The sequence below is a fragment of the Actinia tenebrosa genome, unplaced genomic scaffold, assembly GCF_029948245.1.
Source record: "Actinia tenebrosa isolate PJP-AT-01 unplaced genomic scaffold, QUT_ActTen_1.0 PGA_scaffold8__29_contigs__length_14323225, whole genome shotgun sequence".
Classification (NCBI taxonomy): domain Eukaryota; kingdom Metazoa; phylum Cnidaria; class Anthozoa; order Actiniaria; family Actiniidae; genus Actinia; species Actinia tenebrosa.
Window position 1 is genome coordinate 5,097,607 of NW_028292585.1, and position 19,418 is coordinate 5,117,024.

Below are 19,418 nucleotides of genomic sequence, written 5' to 3' on the forward strand. Positions count from 1 at the left end.
TTGTCGGATAAATTTGAATCCGAATTTTCACACCGAAACCGAAAAAAAAGTTTTCCGTCCACACTAAAATACGGCTAGCCGGCGTTTTCACATTGTTCCACTCTTACTATGGAGACCGTATTCGAAAAAAATCGTTTTCGGTGAATCGCCCGGACTAGTGTTGACGGTAGGCCTAACCGAATAAATAAAAATTCGGATTCAAATTTATCTGGCATAGTGTGGACGGGGCCTAATGCTTAAACAATTCAATATTAAAGAATATTCAAGGGAATGACATCTAAAACGGGAAAGTCAAAATTTGACCATCAATAAAATTTTCTTTAACATTAAACACGTTTAATAAAATCTCTATGTAACAGAAGTTAGTTGATTATTATTTTTGTACAGAACTGGTCGCAAATAGTTGTTAATAAATAATGTAATCCAGCTAAGAACAATCAAATAAAAATCAAGTTAAATTGTAATTGTATTTGGAATTATAAAATAAATTCTATAAATGACAAAAACAATGAAAAATATCAAGCAAATACATAGGATTTCGTCTTTTTCCCTTTCTTTTGTTTTACTTTGATTCTTAGTCACTTATTTCATAACTTTGTTTCAGGAAGCTTTTGATCAGGTAGTCGGTAGTCTCACTCGCATCCGTTTTTATTGTCGGTCGTCACGCAATGAACGTTGCGTGACGACCGACACTAAAAACGGATGCGAGGGAGACTAGAATATCGGCCGTAGCGCCAAGGCAGAGGTTAGTCGGCCCTAGACCGTAGATGATTCACCTCTTGCACACCGTGCTTTTATCTTCTGTCGCTGATAGCCGACCATGGTCACTCTTTTCCATGTGGGACAGGATGGGACCCAATAATTCAGCAGTTGAAATTATAAAATATCTTTTTATTATAACCCTCAAAATTAAAATTAAAATCGAAATTCTAAGCAATATATAACTATTTAAATTACTTCAGAACGCAAATTATAAAACTAATCTAAAAAGTTAGATTCAGGTACATATTTGTCGCTTAGCTGACTGTATCCATGGAAACTGCAGCCAAATCTTTCCTCTTCCGTTACACGTGTGCATTAGTACATGTTAGTATGATTTCATTTTAAGGATGTCTAAAGCTAAATTGACTCTGTTTATACTTGCTCGAGTGTTTTTTGCTTCCTTTTTCGTCTTCCTTGTGTGGTGCAACTACGAAAAAGTGACATTTCGTAAAGATTTCTCAACGGATGAATTTGACGAATTAATCAAGAACTGGTGTCGAGTTCGACGTGAAAGACAAGACGTTGAATCTAAACTTAAACCCTGTAACTTCAATATCTCTTGGGAAGCTAGAAACAACGACGAGAGAAGAAAAACTCTCTCTACAGACCCCGACAAGAGTATAATCTCTGAATTCAACATCCAACCTGCAGGAGAATTCAGTAGTTTTAAGATTCAAACCAAAACCTCGGAGGGCAGGAACAAATCAATCGGAGGTGATTCGTGGAGGGTTGTTCTACGTGGAAAAGCAAGCTTCGCACCGACCGTATTCGACCTGGGGAACGGTCAATATGAAGTATTATTTCTCGCAGCAGACCCAGGGGTTTATAAAGTTGAGATTGTACTTGACTATAGCTTGTGTGATGGGTATAGGGATCCGCCGAGCGATTGGTTTAGAAAAGGTAAGTGTATATGTAATAGCAACTAAATAAAACAAACCGCTGGGGAGTTGCCTCCGATACTTGGAAATGGCTTCCCGACTAATTTCTGAACCAATTAGACATACTAGAAGTTAATGCATTTTCTCCAAAATAACTACTTACTGAAGATAGAGAAGAGACTGACACTGAAATGGCTTCCTCTCGGAATCATATTGCTTCCAAAGAACAGGGTTGTTTAGGTCTGAAACAATGAATGAAAACTGTTCATTTTTGTATGAATATATTGAAATTTCTAAAATATTTTTTCGTTTCCTTTTTCATTAGTTTTCATTCATCCATCCATCCATCCATCCATCCACCCACCCACCCACCCATCCATCCATCCATCCATCCATCCATCCATCCATCCATCCATTCATTCATTCATTCATTCCGAGAAAGAGAGAGCGAGGAAGAAAAAAAGAAATTAATATGAGATTATTATGAAAAAGTATCGTACAAAATATAGGGAGAAAACCCAGTTTGATGATAGAACAGTCAAATGGCTTTCTATCTTGACCAATCAAATATGAGCCAAACTAAACGCCATTTCCGTGTTTCAGGAAATTCCCAAGGAAAAATGCAGCCAGTTGGAAGTCTTGAGGGGCATGCTCACAAAGACTATCTGTTAAAAGCATTTCAAAAAGGACGAGACGTTTACATAAACGTGCCATTACCCCAAAAAGAAGGTTAGACAAAATCTTTCGTCTATGCACCGAATCTAAATGTGGCGACCAATTTGAATAACTAATGTTAATTAGGGATGGGACCGCCATTAACGTGATCATCCGAGCCACGTGAAGGTCTAACCATTTGCAGATGTAATCACAAAGGCAGCACCTTCTCCTCAGTTATTTTAAGACCTTGAGTGTTGGTCCGGCCGAGGCTTGAAGAACGACCTCCCGCACAACAGACCGAAGCTCTTACCAACTGAGCTAACCGGGTGGCGGTTGTTCTGCACTGACTAAAAACTCACTAGCTTCGTGTTCACGTGGAAACGTAAAAGCGTTTTAACGTGTATGGAAGGTTAGTCAGTCGCAAGTCAGTGCAGAACAATAGTTATTCAAATTGGTCGCCATATTTCGATTCGGTGTATGTAACCTTAGATTTCCAGACTAGGCGTGGTAATAATACACTTGTTTCTCACCTCTGGGGTCTCGGTCTCAGTTTTACATGAGCAGCATTATTAATTGATGGTTTTCAACCATTCCCAAGAGAATTAAATAACAAAAGACACGTCGGCCATGTTGGAGGATATAACGAAAGAATTCATCGACAATTCTTTTGTTAAGTTCCTCCAACATGGCCGCCGTGAAAACGATCAATTTGAGGGTTTTTTCTCTGGTTTCTTCTTTCGATTTTTCACCCTCCGCAAACCCTAACACGCTAAATTCAATTCAATTCAGTTCAATTCCAGTTCAATCCCAGTTCAATTCCAGTTCAATCTGTGAGCTAGTCGTGCCCTGACTTTGATCAGTCTAGGAAGTTGATTCGGAGTACTGCTGATAATTGTAAAGTTTTGGGGAGATTTGAACTCATGCACTTTCTTCCTTGTTTGCGTCGTTAGGCTTTTTCTTGGTGCATTCTCATAACATCGAAGACTTGTCAAAGTACGATCCAATGTGTAAATCATCTTGCTCTTACGTGTGGGATGGATATGGAAGATGGATGGATGACGAATGGGTACCCCACCTCAAAGGTATTATGCCCGGCCATTTTAAAGAGAATTTCCAAGATAACTAACTTTATTAAACTGAGACTTGATTGTGCTACGATTTTGATGTTAAGTGACAAGTTTACGAGGAACGACCATTGGACATTTTTATTTTCTTATCTTAATGTATCTTTTGGGAAATTAGTACTCTTTACCTTGAGCGTAATGTTTTCCCGTTGCAGACCATGTGTCATTGAATTGACCTTGTTCGTGGCGTAACAATGTTTTCCCAATTCAGCGTGACAAACCTACTGAGGATTCTTTTTTGTTTTTTGTTTTTACTCTTCGAAAAATTCATGAGTATCCCAAAGGATACGAAAGGAATAACGAAAGGAGTTTCAAAACAATAGCTGTACATTCCTCTACAGGTTTGTCACGTTCAATTGGGAAAACATTGTCACACCACGAATAAGATTCATCATATCCCTATTTATGTATCTTCTCATGCGCAACCATCATACAAAGATATAATACTCTAGAGAATGACACGTGACTCGAAATGGGAAAACATTGACGTCACACGGAATACAAAAACAGACATAATGATAATGTTTTTAACTTGGATTCGTTCCAGCGAAAAGTACGATAAACACATCAATTCCTATTGGTCGAAAGCGTCAATACAGTACCTTACTATTATACGGAGATTCCCAGGCAGATAGGCTCCACGCTTCCCTGATTAAGTCTCCCATATGTAAGAAAATGTTCAAGTCTTGCAAAGTTAGAAAACTGTGGGCCTACCCGTACGATGGTGAGATACCTCCGTGGGACGAAAAGGACTTTGAACCCAACCAAATCATACAAGATATTAAAGAGGCGCTAGAGAATCCAGATATGGACGAGAATAGTTTGTTCATCTTCAATCTGGGGTTACACTATTCGATGGGGATCAGCTTTGTTGGGTATCAGGAGTTAATGAAGGGTGTTGTGAAGCAGATTCAGGAAGTTCGTAGCAAAGGATTCAAAGGGAAAGTTATATGGAAGACGACGACGTCATTGAGCAAGGAGAAAGACACAGACGAACTTCTTTTCTCGGATAGGAAGAGATTTCTTAATTTGCCGGTAAGTTTGTTGCTCTAGATTGCACAAATTTTCTCTTGCAACTTGTCTCGCAACGGTGTTACGACACAAGTTGCAAGAGTGCCAAAAGTAGAAACGAAATGCAGTCTCGCAACATTTTTTTTCAAATTGCTCTTTAGGTTACACGCTGCAAAAATGCTCCATGCAACTTGTGTCGAACGCCGTTGCGAGACAAGTTGCAGATAAAATTACTCCTAAGTGTAATCGCGCCTTTAGAGATGTTAGGGCATAAGCTAACAGCACACGTACACATTCTAAATAATATAGACTCTCGATCATGCGCAACTGTTAAACAAAGTATTATCAAAATGATTACATCATGCATGCATAAATATGTGCAACAAAACCCTCCCCCTCTACCCTTCCTCTTCACTCCAGGCCATATAGTGCAGTTTTCGTATGACTTTGAAAAGTTCACGGCACGAACACGGTCGTGACACAACAAGGGATACGCCAGACCAATCACATTGCTTGATAATTTACTCTCCATCCAATCAAATACCCGTAACACATCATAAACACGGCGCGGACACGGTCACGCCAAGATCACGGCACTTTTAGACCAATCATATTGCGCATGAAAAAAATCAGCAAATTAAAATTCTAGAAAGTATCACGGTCACGACACGTCACGCTTACGGCATTGAGCTTTTCACATTCATACGAAAACTGCACTATATTGACATAGATCTCTTACTTCAACAGAGAGTGGACCTCTTCAATGCTTATGCCAACAAACTCATGTGTGACTCGGGCATCGAAGTCCTCGACGTGTATCCGCTGACCAGAAGTTTTCCAGACGGGACAGGTGGACCGGAAGTGGCATATTACAAGGAACACGATATCGTTCACTTTAAGGTTTACGTCCTCAGACCTCTAGAATTGCTGTTGGAGAAGTATCTTCTTGGTCAGGTGCCTTATCCTATATCATGGTCAAACTATTTCTTTTCTTAATTTGATATCAGATTTTTCTTTTCGTTTACATTGGAATTGTCTGTCAGACGAAACAGGAAGTAGAACCGGAAGAAATTAGAAAAATATTAAATGGAAAAGAAAAAAAGGAATGAAATGAAATGAAAAGGAAAAAAGGAATGAAATAAAATGGAAAGGAAAAAAGAAGAAATTGGAAAGAAAAAGAAAAAAGAGAAGGAAAGGAAAGTAGAAAATGAAAATGAAAGAAGAAAAGAAGAAAAGCAACATGGAAAGGAAGAGAAATTAAAAGGAAATTAAACTGTAAAGGAAAGAAAGGCAAAAATAGGAAAGTAAGGTGAAAGAAGAGGAGAGAGAAAATGAAAGCAAGGAGAAGAAGACGAAATAAAAGTCGAAATCAGTCAAAAAAAAAAAAAAAAAACACTTCTTCAACAGCAACCTAAAAACGAAAAATATTAATATTTTTTTCTATTTTTAAAGCTATGCGTTTAGGTTTCATACTTTAATCAAGTAGATCCCAATCATTGAAAAGTAGTTTTTCCAAAGACCGGAGTTTCTTTGCACGATGTTGCTCTCCGAATATCGCTAAGGTAATTTCCATAGAGCAAGTTCTGATTTGCAAACAATTGTCCAGGTTTGCGGTACGTGATGGCTGGATCTGACATGGATAGCTGTACATTGCTTGAAAAAGATTACGAGTTGCCACATCAATATTTAACTCTGGGATGTTTGCAGATAATGAAGCAATGTCTGTTCTTCGTGATATGTTTGCATTTGGCGGGCGGAAATGAATCAATTGAGAGAGATTAAAGATAAATGAAGCTCTAAAACAGAAAGAATGATTCATGGAAGGTAGTAAAGCTGTAATGGCGAATCAAAACAACAGCTAAAATCAATAAACCAAAGATAACAAACCAGAATGACAATATAAATTAAACACACAACAAAAAATGAACTCACGACAACAAACAAAACGACGACAATAAAAAATTGTTAAAACGAGACAATGACAAAAACAGCAACAACAACACCGAAAGAAATTAAATTTAAAATCTCTCAAACTGAGATGTCACTTTTCTCTTGAGATTATGGATTTCCAGACTAAATGCAAAACAAAACAAAACAAAAAAACAAAACAAAACAAAAAAACGGTGATAATAAGCCCTTGATAAAAGTGACAATAATATATTAATGAGTTTTATATTTTTATTGCAATGCTGTTCATATCATGTTTTCGCTGATTTTCAAACGTTTTGGCAGATGTACATTAGTTTATTTGAAGCTTTGACGATTAGGTGTGAATATCCGCAGTCAAAACTATGAAAACAAGCAACGACTTTTGAACTTTTGAAGCGCAATTAACAGCAAAAATATCACAAACAAATATTAATAAACTTTGTTCATTTTTTCCCGTGCTTTTCGTAATTATCTTCAGTTTGATAACTGTTTTCTTTATCAAATATGTTAACGTTTTATTGACAGCTTTTATTACAGTTTTTGACTTTGGTCCTGAAAGATTTTATTTTTCATCGATTTCAATACTAGCATTACAAGGTTATAGGAAATAGCAACTGTACTTATAAATTAATTTATTTATAAAGATTTATTATTATAGTTTATTTATAAGTATTTGTGCACTCGTCGTTTTCCCGCCAATTTCGACGCGATTGCCAGATGATTTTCCCGCCGATTTTCCGACAAGCATGCGCAGTGAGTCTTTGTTTTGTAGAAATAATATCTACGGTGAAGGGTGACGGCTGTTTAAACGCCGACAAACCTTTCTATCTTTTATTATTCTTAAACGGTATAAGTTTCTAAGACCCAAATATATTACTTTCGTGGCTTAAATTGTACAATTTTCTAAAGTTTTTTTTGCTCGTTAGTAATCTTGGGCATATTACGAAGGAAGTTTATTTAATTTATTAATACTTCAGAAAATTTCTTAGCCAAAACTCGGGCGTAAAATGCAATACGCGATTTCGCAGAACTTTTAACTCACACTATTCATTGCTAATAAATAATTTGGCCTTAACTCGAATACAATTTGCCTGAAACACAATTTTCTTTGTCCTTGTCGCTTACAAATGAGCTTGGCTTTGTGCTGACTGGCGTTCCGTTTGGCTTATATTTCCCACGGTATGAGTTCGTCGAAACAGCATATTTCTCGTGAACAATCGCTTAAAAGTTTTCCTCATCTCCGCATCTCGAAACGCGTAAACAAATGGGTTAATTCCGCTATTACTATACTGCATCCACTTAGCGAAATTCATAACGCTCTTGATTCCTTTCCAACCAATGGAAATAAGGCACGGTTTTAGGCAAAACCCGCCCAAAAGAGCCAGCACATAAGTTGGTAGAAGCTCAAAGAAAAACAACGCTGTAATGATGACGAGAGTCTTTGCAGTTCGGCGCTCTTTTTGGATCTTGTTTCTTTGTTCGATTTCAGCCGAGTCGGTGGATGCCATCGGTTCTTGGTGAATAAGTTTTTGAGCGACTCTAAAGATGTAAGCGTTGACGAAGCTGATGGCGATGAATGGGGCCACGAATCCAAAGATTACCAACACGAGGATATAGATTCGCCCTGGATGAATAACTTCTGGTATAAACACCAAGGAGCTTAGAGTGAGAGCGATTAACCACACAAGGGCAATTGCTGCGTAATATTGCTCACTTCTGAAGACCTGGTGCAGAAATGGTTTTGAAATAGCCAACCATCTTTCGATACAAATCACGGTCAAGTGCATGGACGATGATAACGCAGTGAGATAATCAAACCCCATGAAAAATGAATTAAGAAACTCGCCAGTCTTCCAGTTGCTGAGAGACGTGTACATCCATAATGGCACAGAAACGCTTCCAACCAAGAAATCACAAAACGCGAGGCTGACCAGCAACGTATAGGTTCCTGTACGAAGTCTGCGGTTCGTCTTGTAGGCGGCCATGACTAGGATATTACCAAACACGATTATTGGGATCAAAATAACAGAAAAAATAACTCGAAATATGTCCTCTATGTCCATAGATGATGACGACCCTGACTTAGGGTGCGTTTGAGATGGCATTTTTGTAGTAAAATTTAGACCTAAAGATTGGGCGGATTCCATTTTTTCGCAATTCGAGATCTCTCTACGTACGACGTTTTTCTACCACCGCTTCACCTTGCAACACATCTGATCGATTTAACACTCTTGATTGATAGGCCAGGAGTATTTATTCGTAATATAGGAGAACTGGAGCAGATTTGATCAATTGAGCCGGCTGATGACCAAAATGTAATCAAATGTCAAGTCTTGGCGATAAAGCGGCAAAACTTGTGGAACGGATGATTTCTTTAATCTCAAGTAGCGAGGATTTTAGTAAAGATGTTTTCGAAACTGAGTTTTTTTTTTCGATCGTCTTTGTTTGCTAATACGTCACAGTTATGATTCAAATCTAGCACTGATCGCCTTCAGTACCCGCCGAACAATAACAAAATTTATATGTACGGCAAAGTTAATGAGAATCTCTCGAGAACTTGAAAATAGTGACGGCCAAAGACATAATAGAAAATAGCGTGTCCGTAATCATAAAACGTCCTTTCCTGGCGCCGTTTATTTTAAAATCTGGGATAACAGTTAGTGTTTTTGAAGCCTTTTTCTTCAGGTCATACAACACCAAGAAGCGAGTTTCCGCTGTTTAGACGCTAAATGCCCTTCGCTCCAATCGATAATCTCACAGAACGTCTCTAAATGAGGTTTTTCCACCAATAAATGACCCTGTATTGATCAGAATATTAAACCTTAAAGTGAGCGTGGTTCAAAATAATATGTCACATCCTATACATGACATATTTGTTCCTTTTGCTTTGCCTTGTTGAGTTTCCCTGGAAAACATCCTAGACTTAATTCGTATGAGCTTCGTCTTCACAACAAAAGCACCAACTTCACTATTTTTTTGCGTGCAATTCAAATTTTGCTCCAGTTTTGCTCTCAAATTTTCATGCCCTCTTAATATCATCTTTCTCTAAAACGTAGGCGTGTAAAGCTACAATGTTTTTTTAGCTGTCACTGCCTCTACTATATTTACTTAACAACTTTAGAAAATATTACCGTAAACTTTCATTAACAAATCATGTTCTTTCAATTCTAAATAAAATTTTGAACTGCAAACAAGATTCATAAATGTTTACTGAAAAATTGTTCTTCGATAAATACAATCTAAAAATGAAGGAATAAATTTGAATAATATATTCAGAAGTGCAATTTTTCTTCAACAACACTAATTTTCGACAAGTATTTTAGTGAATATGGACTCTCTTATCGACAAAAATCTTGATTTAGAGTCGAGGGTTTAAGAGACTGAGTTGGGGAGTTTGTATCTCGCCAGGACTTGGTTATGTCAACAAACAACCTCTCTTTTGAATGCTCTCGCTAAGCAATAAAAAAGAATACTCAGTATTTAAGAGTAAATTCGAAGACTTAAACTTCAGTCGCTGTTTTTTCCAGTGGGCTAAAGTTAGAGTTTTGTTTTGAGAGACCAATTCAGCTCGATCTTATCAAGTTACCTCTAACACGAACAACACATATACACACCTGCTAACGGCTCATCAAATCGATTTTACCCACCTCATATCGCTTTTCGATTAATCTAGTATCATCAATTCTAAACGGATATTACGAAATTCTTGACTGCTTTGGGTATTTTTAACATAAGGTTTTGATTAAATATGAATTATCACGAGTCTTTTAAGAAGGCTCAGATCTTTTTCATCATGTTTCAATTTTTTCAAATAGCATTGAATCCTCTCTTTTTTTTCCAGGTTAACTGACTTCATTTTTAACGATTGAAAACAAGAATATAGACGAAAATTATGCTACAAAACGGGCTCAATTCACGCCTATTCTTCCGTCTAATTATTTTTCAACGTTGTTTTTAAAATACATAAAGAAAGCAAATAGAAAAGCAATCAGGAAGCATTCACAAGTTGACAGCCACGTCAAAGTTGACGTCCATCTTGAAACATTTGCACTCAAATTTCTTGTCTAGAATTGATGTTTGCTCTATTATGCACACTGCTTTCAGTATACCGTGTACACAGAAATGACATGTGGAATTGAAACAAGAAGTTTCTGCTCTAAATGTGTTTCTCTTCGAAACCAAGTGCAATCCTTTTGTTCGCACTATAAAAATTACTCGACTTCACTGAACTTTGTTTCGACCAGAAATCCAAATATATAGTTTTCTCTCTCTAAGTTTTGAAACCGATTCTAGGTAATGCTTACATGCAAGAACAATCAAACTTGAATAGAATTTTAAAAACAGAAATAAAGTTAGAAATTATTTAAGCGGTAATCAGTTTCCAATATAAGATTATTTTTGAAATCAAAATGAAAAGAAAAAATTTAATTTCTTTAAATGACTTTTTGCCAAAATAAACGACGCTCCAGGTTTATTCTCAATATTAAATTCCCCGGGGCATTTTTCGACGGACGGAGGTGGGATGCGGAGAGAAATAGACTGCATAGGTTATTCAACAAAAAACCTTTTTCATCGCTAGTCACTACCGCAAGTACAGCAGTGGCGCAGCTCAACGGGGTCGAACTGAAAGCATGTGAAGGCGCCTCTGGAAGCCGCTATACAATCCATGTATGATCCCGGAGAACAGCTCTAACCAGTTTGAATTAGTAAAGGTTGATTGAGAGAAGGGAGGAAAAACCCTTGGAGTCAATTAGAGAACCAACCAACTCAGCTCACATGGCGCGATTCGAACGGCGAGCGTCTTACCTCCACGACATCCTGACTCCCCAGCGTTTTCGAGTATCGTCGGGTACTACCCCCCTTCCCCCCCCCCCCCCCCCCCCGCCTTAGTTCGTATTCTGGTTCATATCAAATATACATCGTATGCTTTGACCGAACTTGAGCTCACTGTCCAATTATTATTAAAGACACAGTCTTGACACACAAGAAAGAAATCGCTCTATATGTCACTAATATGTGCATTGAAGTTCTCTGTATATTGTATTTCAATACATTATACTAGTGTCTTTTTTACTAGAATCTAGATAGTCAGTAAATGGAAAATGAAAATATTTGCAATGTTAAATAAGCTAATGTGCACGCACTATATATTGCTCTACCACCTGACAGACGCATTTCAAAATCATTTTAGTACAGTGACAGCAATAGGAAAATGGAAAAGAATTCTGTACTTCAAAATTCACCGACAAAAAGTCGTATTATTCTCGTGTGTTTTTTCTTGCTTTTATCTTTAGAATGGCTGCTAGAGTGGTCTATATCTTGATCATCTGATGGACTCGTACTGAGATCTAGGGTTATAGCCTTTTATATTTGCTAAGTATACCCTATTCCCAAAGTCGCTTATTATTTGTTTAACAATGATTACACTCTTAAAGGACAACTGACCCTCCAAAATGACCCATTTTTAAGAGGAACTACATCATTTGAGAAGTCCAAAAATCCAGTTTTTAAAGGGGATAGAGCATCCATTTTTCTAAAACAATTTTTTGAAAACATCGCATATATCGCTCTGGTGGCCGCCATCTTGCGCTTTTATCGCGGGCTCAGAAAAATAGCGTAATGACGTCACAACGTCACAAGAGTTCAAGCTTCCAGTTGTTTGCCCACAGGTAGCCCAAGCTTGGTTTCTGTGGTGTCCTGTTATAAGGAAATGTATGGGGAATCATCAAAAATTTTAATAAAATCATCAAAACGTGAAATAAAGCCTCGAAATTTTACCCTATCATTGAGAAATAGCACTTCTTTCGCTCTGCGTGGTTATTTTTTGAATTTAGCCCGTTTTAAGGATTTTTTTCCCCACCAGTAAGAAATAAGAGAAGGTTGGAAACTCGGGATCCAAAAGCGAGCCTATCACGAGTCTTTGAAACCTCGTACGTCTTCGAATTTTCTTTCCAGCGCCAAATTTTAGTCATGACCCTTCTCTCACATCCCTATAGAACCGAGAAAGTCGCATTAGAGATTAGTCTTCGCGTCTTTAAGCCATGAAATTTGCCTGTATTCACATACTACCTCGCTTGTTCTGACCCGTACTTGGAGCTCACTGTACACCAGTTCAACGGATTTCTTTCGGCAACCGACCCGAGGTCACGCCGGAAGTCTTCGTATCGTAAATGCGGATTCGATTTGGATATCGTATTTCTTCGAAATTATAAGTTAAATACTTTTGTATCTTAGGCTGTTAAAAAATACACTCACCATAATTTTCGAAATTATAAGTTAAATACTTTCGTATCTTAGGCCGTTAAAAAATACACTCACCATAATTTTCGAAATCATAAGTTAAATACTTTTGTATCTTAGGCCGTTAAAAAATACACTCACCATAATTTTCGAAATCATAAGTTAAATACTTTTGTACCTTAGGCCGTTAAAAAATACACTCACCATAATTTCGAAGAAATTAAAGGCATGTCAGAATCTAATTCTTCTTCCGAAGGCTCGGACAGCTCGGGAGACGATTTCGCTCAAGAATTTTTCGGAATGGACGACGAATTTGGTTTACGGCCATATCAGTTTGAACCAGAAATAGAAATCTCCTCAGATGAAGAGTTTAGAGAAGGATCTGACAGTGACATTATTGAAGACGATGAACAAGAGAACAATCGACTTACAAATTTAGATTGGTAAGTCGTACTTCTGTCTTATCACAAAACTGAACTACATATCCATTTTATATAAAATCATATCTTGCCACTCGTGTTCTTGCAATCTGTTCTTTAGATATTGGTATGCATGAATCCAGTTTGCGACCAAAAGCAATACCAACTTTCACAATTTTAATTAAAAACATGTTTAAAAACATCGCTTGATAGTCAATAAGTTATATACTGCAGGATATAGATACAGGGATATAGTTGTGTCACAAGTTGTGTATGTATATTCTCACTTGGGACAATCGTTGATAATGTTCAAAGATACTAAGAATTGTTTTATTTCTGTTAAATAGGTGTACCTGTGGTAGCTGCCAAATTATGGATTCAATATCTGAATGCATTTGTTGCCAAGAAATCGAAAAAGTGGTTGCAACATGCCAGTCTGTTGTTGAAGATGGAGATGCTGATGAACCACCACCATGCATTACTCAACATCCTGGATTCTTACCTGTTTGTGCCAATAAGTATGTTCTTCGAACCGCATGGGCTCAGTACAAACAGCAGTACAGTAATGCGTATGAAGGCCCAGAGCACAAGCAGTACAGACACATTGCATATAGGCAACTAGCAAGATGGTGCTGGGGAGTTCTTGGAAAGGAAGTTCGGGTTGTTCTGCCCTCTTGTGCTGTCATGTGCATCAGAGCACACTTCCCTCCCCCTGGACTAGAGGAGGACTTTGAATTTGAAGGTTTTCACTATGCAGATGATTAGCTTGGCCTAAAGTTACATGGAGTTATTATATACATTTTATTTATTCCTTACTTCATTTCATATACACAGAGTGGATTTTTTTCTATCAGGATTTCTGAATTGATAAATTGAAAAGGAAAACATGGAAAGGCTGAGACCAAAATGTATAAGAGTAGTCATGAATTTATTTTTAGATGAAGTACATATAGAAAGTTGTTTATATAAATGTTTTGTAGGTTTTGCATATTTTATTATTTAAAAACAACTACACCTAGACAAAATATCCAGCTGAATAGAGAACCTAGTGTACAAAGCACTAGTGGACAAAATCATGAGCTAACCAAGCAAATTTTGCAGTTATACTAGACATGGATAACCAATATTTCCTGGGCACCAATTTGTCTGAAAACAAGGCTAGTCAGTATTGTTTATAAAGAATTTGCCTTGAAGTAGCATGCTATAATGGATTCAAAAATTGTGCTAAATGAAAAAAATATTCTCTTGGTGATAGAATCCCACCCCATCTTAGAATCTCGGTACTGACTAGTCTCATTGTCAGACAAATTGGCACTAGGAAATCTTGGCATCCAGGCTTGTCAGCCATTTATGGCTCATATATTTTTTTTCCAGGCAAATAGGCCCTTTGCAGCTCAGTAATCATGTGCTGATTAATTCACTGAGAGCAAATGAATGAACATCTTGATTCCCATGAGTGAAAGCGAAAGTCACTATTCAGCTGGAATTTTTTCTATACTACATTCATACTGGGAGAGACCCCATATATAATGGAGCGTAGATAGTTAAAGAAAAGACCTCTTTTAAGATTTCATTTAAAAGTCAATCGTTTCCTAAGTGGTAATGATATTTTAATAAAATTTTCATCTGAACATCTAAAAACTGCAAACTTATCTACCACTTTAATCAGGTCCCCTTCACATTAATTACATATTTTGTTTATAGCAGTTTTACTTGGGTCTGTCATGTACCTTCCCATTTGTAGAAGCATTGTAATTATTACCAGTAATGAACACAACTGTTCAAAGATGAGGGGGATTGGGATGACAGGCTTACTTGACAGTTCTTTCAAAACAGCTATTCACTAGAGTACAATCACTAAAAGAGTGCCAATGATGCTTTGCATTATTTTCTACTAAATAGTGTTAATTAAAAATAGGAAATGGTTAGAATTAGCATCACTTAACACTACACATTTTAGTATTTGTAGTCTCTACTACATTCCATTTAAATTAATTACCTAGAAAATCTTGACCGGTGTCGTTCAATCAATTCCTGTTTGTCTGGGGCAGGAACACTAGCAATGTTTCTTGGTAATTCAACCTCTTCAATTGGGTCAACCTCTGCAGTCTCCATGCCACCCTCACAAATTTCAAGTACTTTCAGTTGTAGCTCAGGGAGGAAAGCATAGCTTTTTCTTTGTAAGACTGGCTTAACAACCCAGCGCTTGTGCATCTTAGGGAAGCACTTGCGATAACGAGCTTCTCCACTCCTTGGGCCTTTTTGAACAATTGCTTGAATTCTAGCTGTATTGAAATTGTTGTCAATGGCAGCAAGTTGAGTACGAGCAACCATTCCCTTGTAAGAGAAGTGCTCTCTTTTTGAGCAATACTTCAGCATCATCAAATGATAAACTTCAAGCCCTCCTGTGTGACAAAAGTCGGTCAGTCTTGCCAAGTCATTAAGTAACTTTGGTTGAAGGACAACCTCTTCTAGGGCCACATGAGCTGGTGACCCCGGCTTGATCCAGTGTGTGGTGCGCACTTGTCTGCGGGTTAGGGGAGGATGGGCACACTTTTTGAATACCTCTGCATCCTTCCAGGAATGCTTGTTCACGCAATGGTGAACAACAGATTTCCACTTCTCTCTCAAAAGTTGTACATCCCCATTACATGTAGCAGCACACCACCAAAGATGGTTTGAAATGGATTGTATCCAGGGTGCCAGCTCTTGGTTTTTCTTCAATTTTGCTTTCTTGTTCAGCTTTTTTACAATTGACTTGGAAAGATGCCACACATCATACTGGTGTTTGATGTGGCTAAAATCTTTTGCCATAGTGCTGGTGATGGATGTGTGTCTGTCAGTTGTGATACATTTTATACTGACCGTGTCTTCTAAAGTGTTCAAACACCTTAGAAACCCCTCTTTCTCCATAGCATTGGAGCTGGTTACTTCAGAGACTTGAACAATGCTGAAGATGGCAATTTTCCCTGTGCTTGTCTCCATCATAGTATATGTGCCATATTTAGCACTATGGCCAGGACTGTCACTTCGGCCATCACCATTGAGATTTACTATGTCCTTATTTGACAGCTCTTCAATTACAGCAGCCTCCTCTCTCTTCCAAGCATCATTAACAACAGGAAATAGGTAACGTTCCTGATTTCTGTAAAAGACCCTCTCACTCAGAAGTTTTAGGCCAAGACAGGATGCAAAGTTTTGAAGTCTGGTAAAAGTATTACCAGTAAATAATATTGATGAGGAAATCAACAAGTTCCCAATAGCTAAGCGATTTAACATTGGCTGTGAGTACCATGTCAAAGCATGATGTTTCATACATGTAGTTGTCACAATAAGTAGGCTGCCTTGACATACAAAGTTGACATCAGCGACAGGTGCTCCACAGCTTCTACAAAACTTGAATAACTGCTGCAAACAAGAGTTAAATACCAAATATTTAGGTTCTCTGATATGGTTTTCAAGAGTTTTATTGCAGTCTTTGTTTTCTGGCTCTAATTCACTGTCCGTTGTTGAAACTGTCTCTTGCGATGAAACAATGAAACCATCATCATCGTCACTTAGTGGGAGTCCATCTTCCTCTGAAAACAAAGACTTTTCTGACTTTTGTGGAGACACTGTTGGCATTGACTTTACTGGTGAGGGGTGATAGCTAGTACTGTAGCTGTGGTCGTGGAAGCTCACACTGAGTATTTCATCTCTACTGATGTTTGGTGAAGGGGAGGGATTGTAAACTGTTGTTGTGTCGGCATCTTTATAGTATCCAGGCTCTGTCTGAGTTGATGCAGTGGATGTTACAACATATCTACAACCAAGGCAACACTGAACACCAATCTCCTTACAAAGTGGTTCAGGAGAGAACTCTGGTGTTTCCATACTTGGTGGATCTTCACACGAGGGATTTATTGTGGCACATAGCTGCTCCACATTCTTTGAAAATACAAAAATAAACAATGTTTTCAACAATACTATAAACCATTCTTCGAGGCCTACTTTACCTTAAATAATACAAAATAAACATATTAACCAACAATGCTATAAATTATTCTTCCGTGGTCATTTATCCAAGCAAATTTGGAATATTACGGCAACATTGTTATGGTTTACGAATAAATATCAAATGTAAACTAAACACGTGCAAATAACCATTTTGAAAATTTCAAGTATCGATCAAATATTACTAGCTATACTTATGATTTTAAGCAACATTTCATCTATGAAAGCATAAATAGCTAATGATTGATGACTCGCTTCGGTATGCATTAATAAGTCTTTTTCATGAGTGATTATTTCGAACAACAATGTAAACTATGTTATGTATAAATGACATGTTATCTCACCTCTTCGTTTTGTTTGCGTTTGAGCCGGTTCTCTGATGTAGCTCTTCTTTTAGCTGGCTTGCAAAAATTGAATACTGACGGAACAGCATCGCTCTTTAATCTCCTCTTCCTTTTTATCCCGGTTAACTGCTCCATCAGATCCACTTCAAAGCATGAATCCTCGAAGTGATCGCTGCAAACGTAGCAGTTCTTCAAAGGCGGCAGGTTCTCTCTCTTTATCCGCGCTATCCATGCCTTCTGAAGAGCTATTTTGTTAGGAATTTTGTGGTAGCTAACAGACTCAGTTTTGGAAGAATGGTTGGTGCATTCTGGCACACAACAATGGACCATCTGGATTAAGAAACTTACTCTAACTTAGACTATTAAAAGATCGACTAGCACTCGAAATATACAAACTCAACAAGTTTGGAATGCAAGCTTCACGTTGTGACGTCACGGCATTAATGCGGTAATTTATTGCGGGCTCAAATATGGCGCTCTTCTATTGCTATTTTTCGCGAATTGATTATTTCTTTTCGGCGACATAGAAGCTGTATCAGAGTTCAAAGTTGAATTTATGTGATCTATGTACGTTGTAGTTTTATATGAAAAACGGCAATTTTTGGGGTCAGTTGTTCTTTAAGAAACATGGGAATTGATTTAACTCAAACAAAGAATATTATTTTTAAGGGAATGACAAAAACGGGCAAATGTCTCATTCAAACGCACTGGGGCGAGGTCTTGCGCATGGGTTACTAGTGATACCGAAGGTCCTCTATTCCATATGCGCATGGGTTACTAGTAATACCGCAGGTCCTCTATTCCATATGCGCATGGGTTACTAGTAATACCGCAGGTCCTCTATTCCATATGCGCATGGGTTACTAGTGATACCGAAGGTCCTCTATTCCATATGCGCATGGGTTACTAGTGATACCGAAGGTCCTCTATTCCATATGCGCATGGGTTACTAGTGATACCGAAGGTCCTCTATTCCATATGCGCATGGGTTACTAGTGATACCGCAGGTCATCTATTCCATATGCGCATGGGATACTAGTAATACCGCAGGTCCTCTATTCCATATGCGCATGGGATACTAGTAATACTGCAGGTCCTCTATTCCATATGCGCATGGGATACTAGTAATACCGCAGGTCCTCTATTCCATATGCGCATGGGTTACTAGTGATACCGCAGGTCCTCTATTCCATATGCGCATGGATTACTAGTAATACCGAAGGTCCTCTATTCCATATGCGCATGGGTTACTAGTAATACCGCAGGTCCTCTATTCCATATGCGCATGGGTTACTAGTAATACCGCAGGTCCTCTATTCCATATGCGCATGGGCTACTAGTGATACCGCAGGTCCTCTATTCCATATGCGCATGGACTACTAGTAATACCACAGGACATGCATATCATAAACGCATGGGCTACTAGTGATACCGCAGGTCACGTAGACGATGAGCCGATGGACTACTACGATACATTAGTGATGTGCGGATTAATTAATATCCGATAACATATACGTAAATTATTTCATTTCTTAAATGAATTTATTTGTTTAATTTTTAACTCGCATTTCAATCTAATAACTTATTGATGAAAAATTCAACATTTTATAAGGATTTTTTCTTCATTCATTTATACTAGCTACTCATGATCGCCTTTGGTTTTTGATGAAATACTCTTAAAACAGTAGAGACTATACTAAGAGATAATTAATACATAAGTTACATTCTCAAGGGAATAACCGCAATTTGTTCATTAGACTAGCCAATTGTTTCTTATTCGTACTTTAAGGAGAGAGTAACCACGCTTCACGGAACTCAACTGCATTCTCTCGTGCTGCACGTTAGTTTTCCTCACTCCTTCGAAGGCAACCGATAACCGTTCTTCAAAATACGAACACTAGCAGAAGCATTCCCTTTTAACGAGTATTTTCAAGCAAGAGAAACTTCCAACGTCCTCTCCTGTTCTCCTGTGCATCGGTAAGTCTTTGTCATTAGATTCTAAGCTTCTGTCGATAATAAACAAGATACTTTTAAGTTTGGTCGAAGAAATGATTCGACAGG

At 37.9% G+C, this 19,418-nt stretch overlaps 4 protein-coding genes and 1 long non-coding RNA gene across 5 annotated transcripts; 2 read left to right on the forward strand and 3 right to left on the reverse strand.

Moving 5' to 3' along the window:
• Positions 1–1,109: 1,109 nt before the first annotated feature.
• LOC116305155 (uncharacterized) lies at positions 1,110–6,813 on the forward strand. Its single transcript, XM_031715008.2, has 5 exons — positions 1,110–1,662; positions 2,244–2,369; positions 3,248–3,379; positions 3,969–4,456; positions 5,180–6,813. The coding sequence occupies exons 1-5, from the start codon at positions 1,110–1,112 to the stop codon at positions 5,426–5,428; spliced, it is 1,548 nt and encodes a 515-aa protein (XP_031570868.1). The 3' UTR covers positions 5,429–6,813.
• On the reverse strand, positions 1,130–5,239 carry LOC116305161 (uncharacterized). Its single transcript, XR_004198146.2, has 3 exons — positions 5,172–5,239; positions 1,804–1,882; positions 1,130–1,189 (listed from the first exon to the last, which is right to left on the reverse strand). It is a non-coding gene; the product is annotated as an uncharacterized LOC116305161 (long non-coding RNA).
• LOC116305214 (beta-1 adrenergic receptor-like) lies at positions 6,597–9,399 on the reverse strand. The gene has a single exon (XM_031715078.1). The coding sequence runs from the start codon at positions 8,506–8,508 to the stop codon at positions 7,483–7,485; it is 1,026 nt and encodes a 341-aa protein (XP_031570938.1). The 5' UTR covers positions 8,509–9,399; the 3' UTR covers positions 6,597–7,482.
• Positions 9,400–12,459: 3,060 nt separating this feature from the next.
• Positions 12,460–14,661, forward strand: LOC148905024 (uncharacterized). Its single transcript, XM_089024149.1, has 2 exons — positions 12,460–13,044; positions 13,368–14,661. Exons 1-2 carry the CDS (start codon positions 12,830–12,832, stop codon positions 13,783–13,785), a joined length of 633 nt encoding a protein of 210 aa, XP_088880275.1. The 5' UTR covers positions 12,460–12,829; the 3' UTR covers positions 13,786–14,661.
• On the reverse strand, positions 14,609–17,958 carry LOC148905025 (uncharacterized). The gene is made up of 2 exons (XM_089024148.1): positions 17,358–17,958; positions 14,609–16,947 (listed from the first exon to the last, which is right to left on the reverse strand). The coding sequence occupies exons 1-2, from the start codon at positions 17,685–17,687 to the stop codon at positions 15,016–15,018; spliced, it is 2,262 nt and encodes a 753-aa protein (XP_088880274.1). The 5' UTR covers positions 17,688–17,958; the 3' UTR covers positions 14,609–15,015.
• Between the last annotated feature and the right edge of the window lie 1,460 nt (positions 17,959–19,418).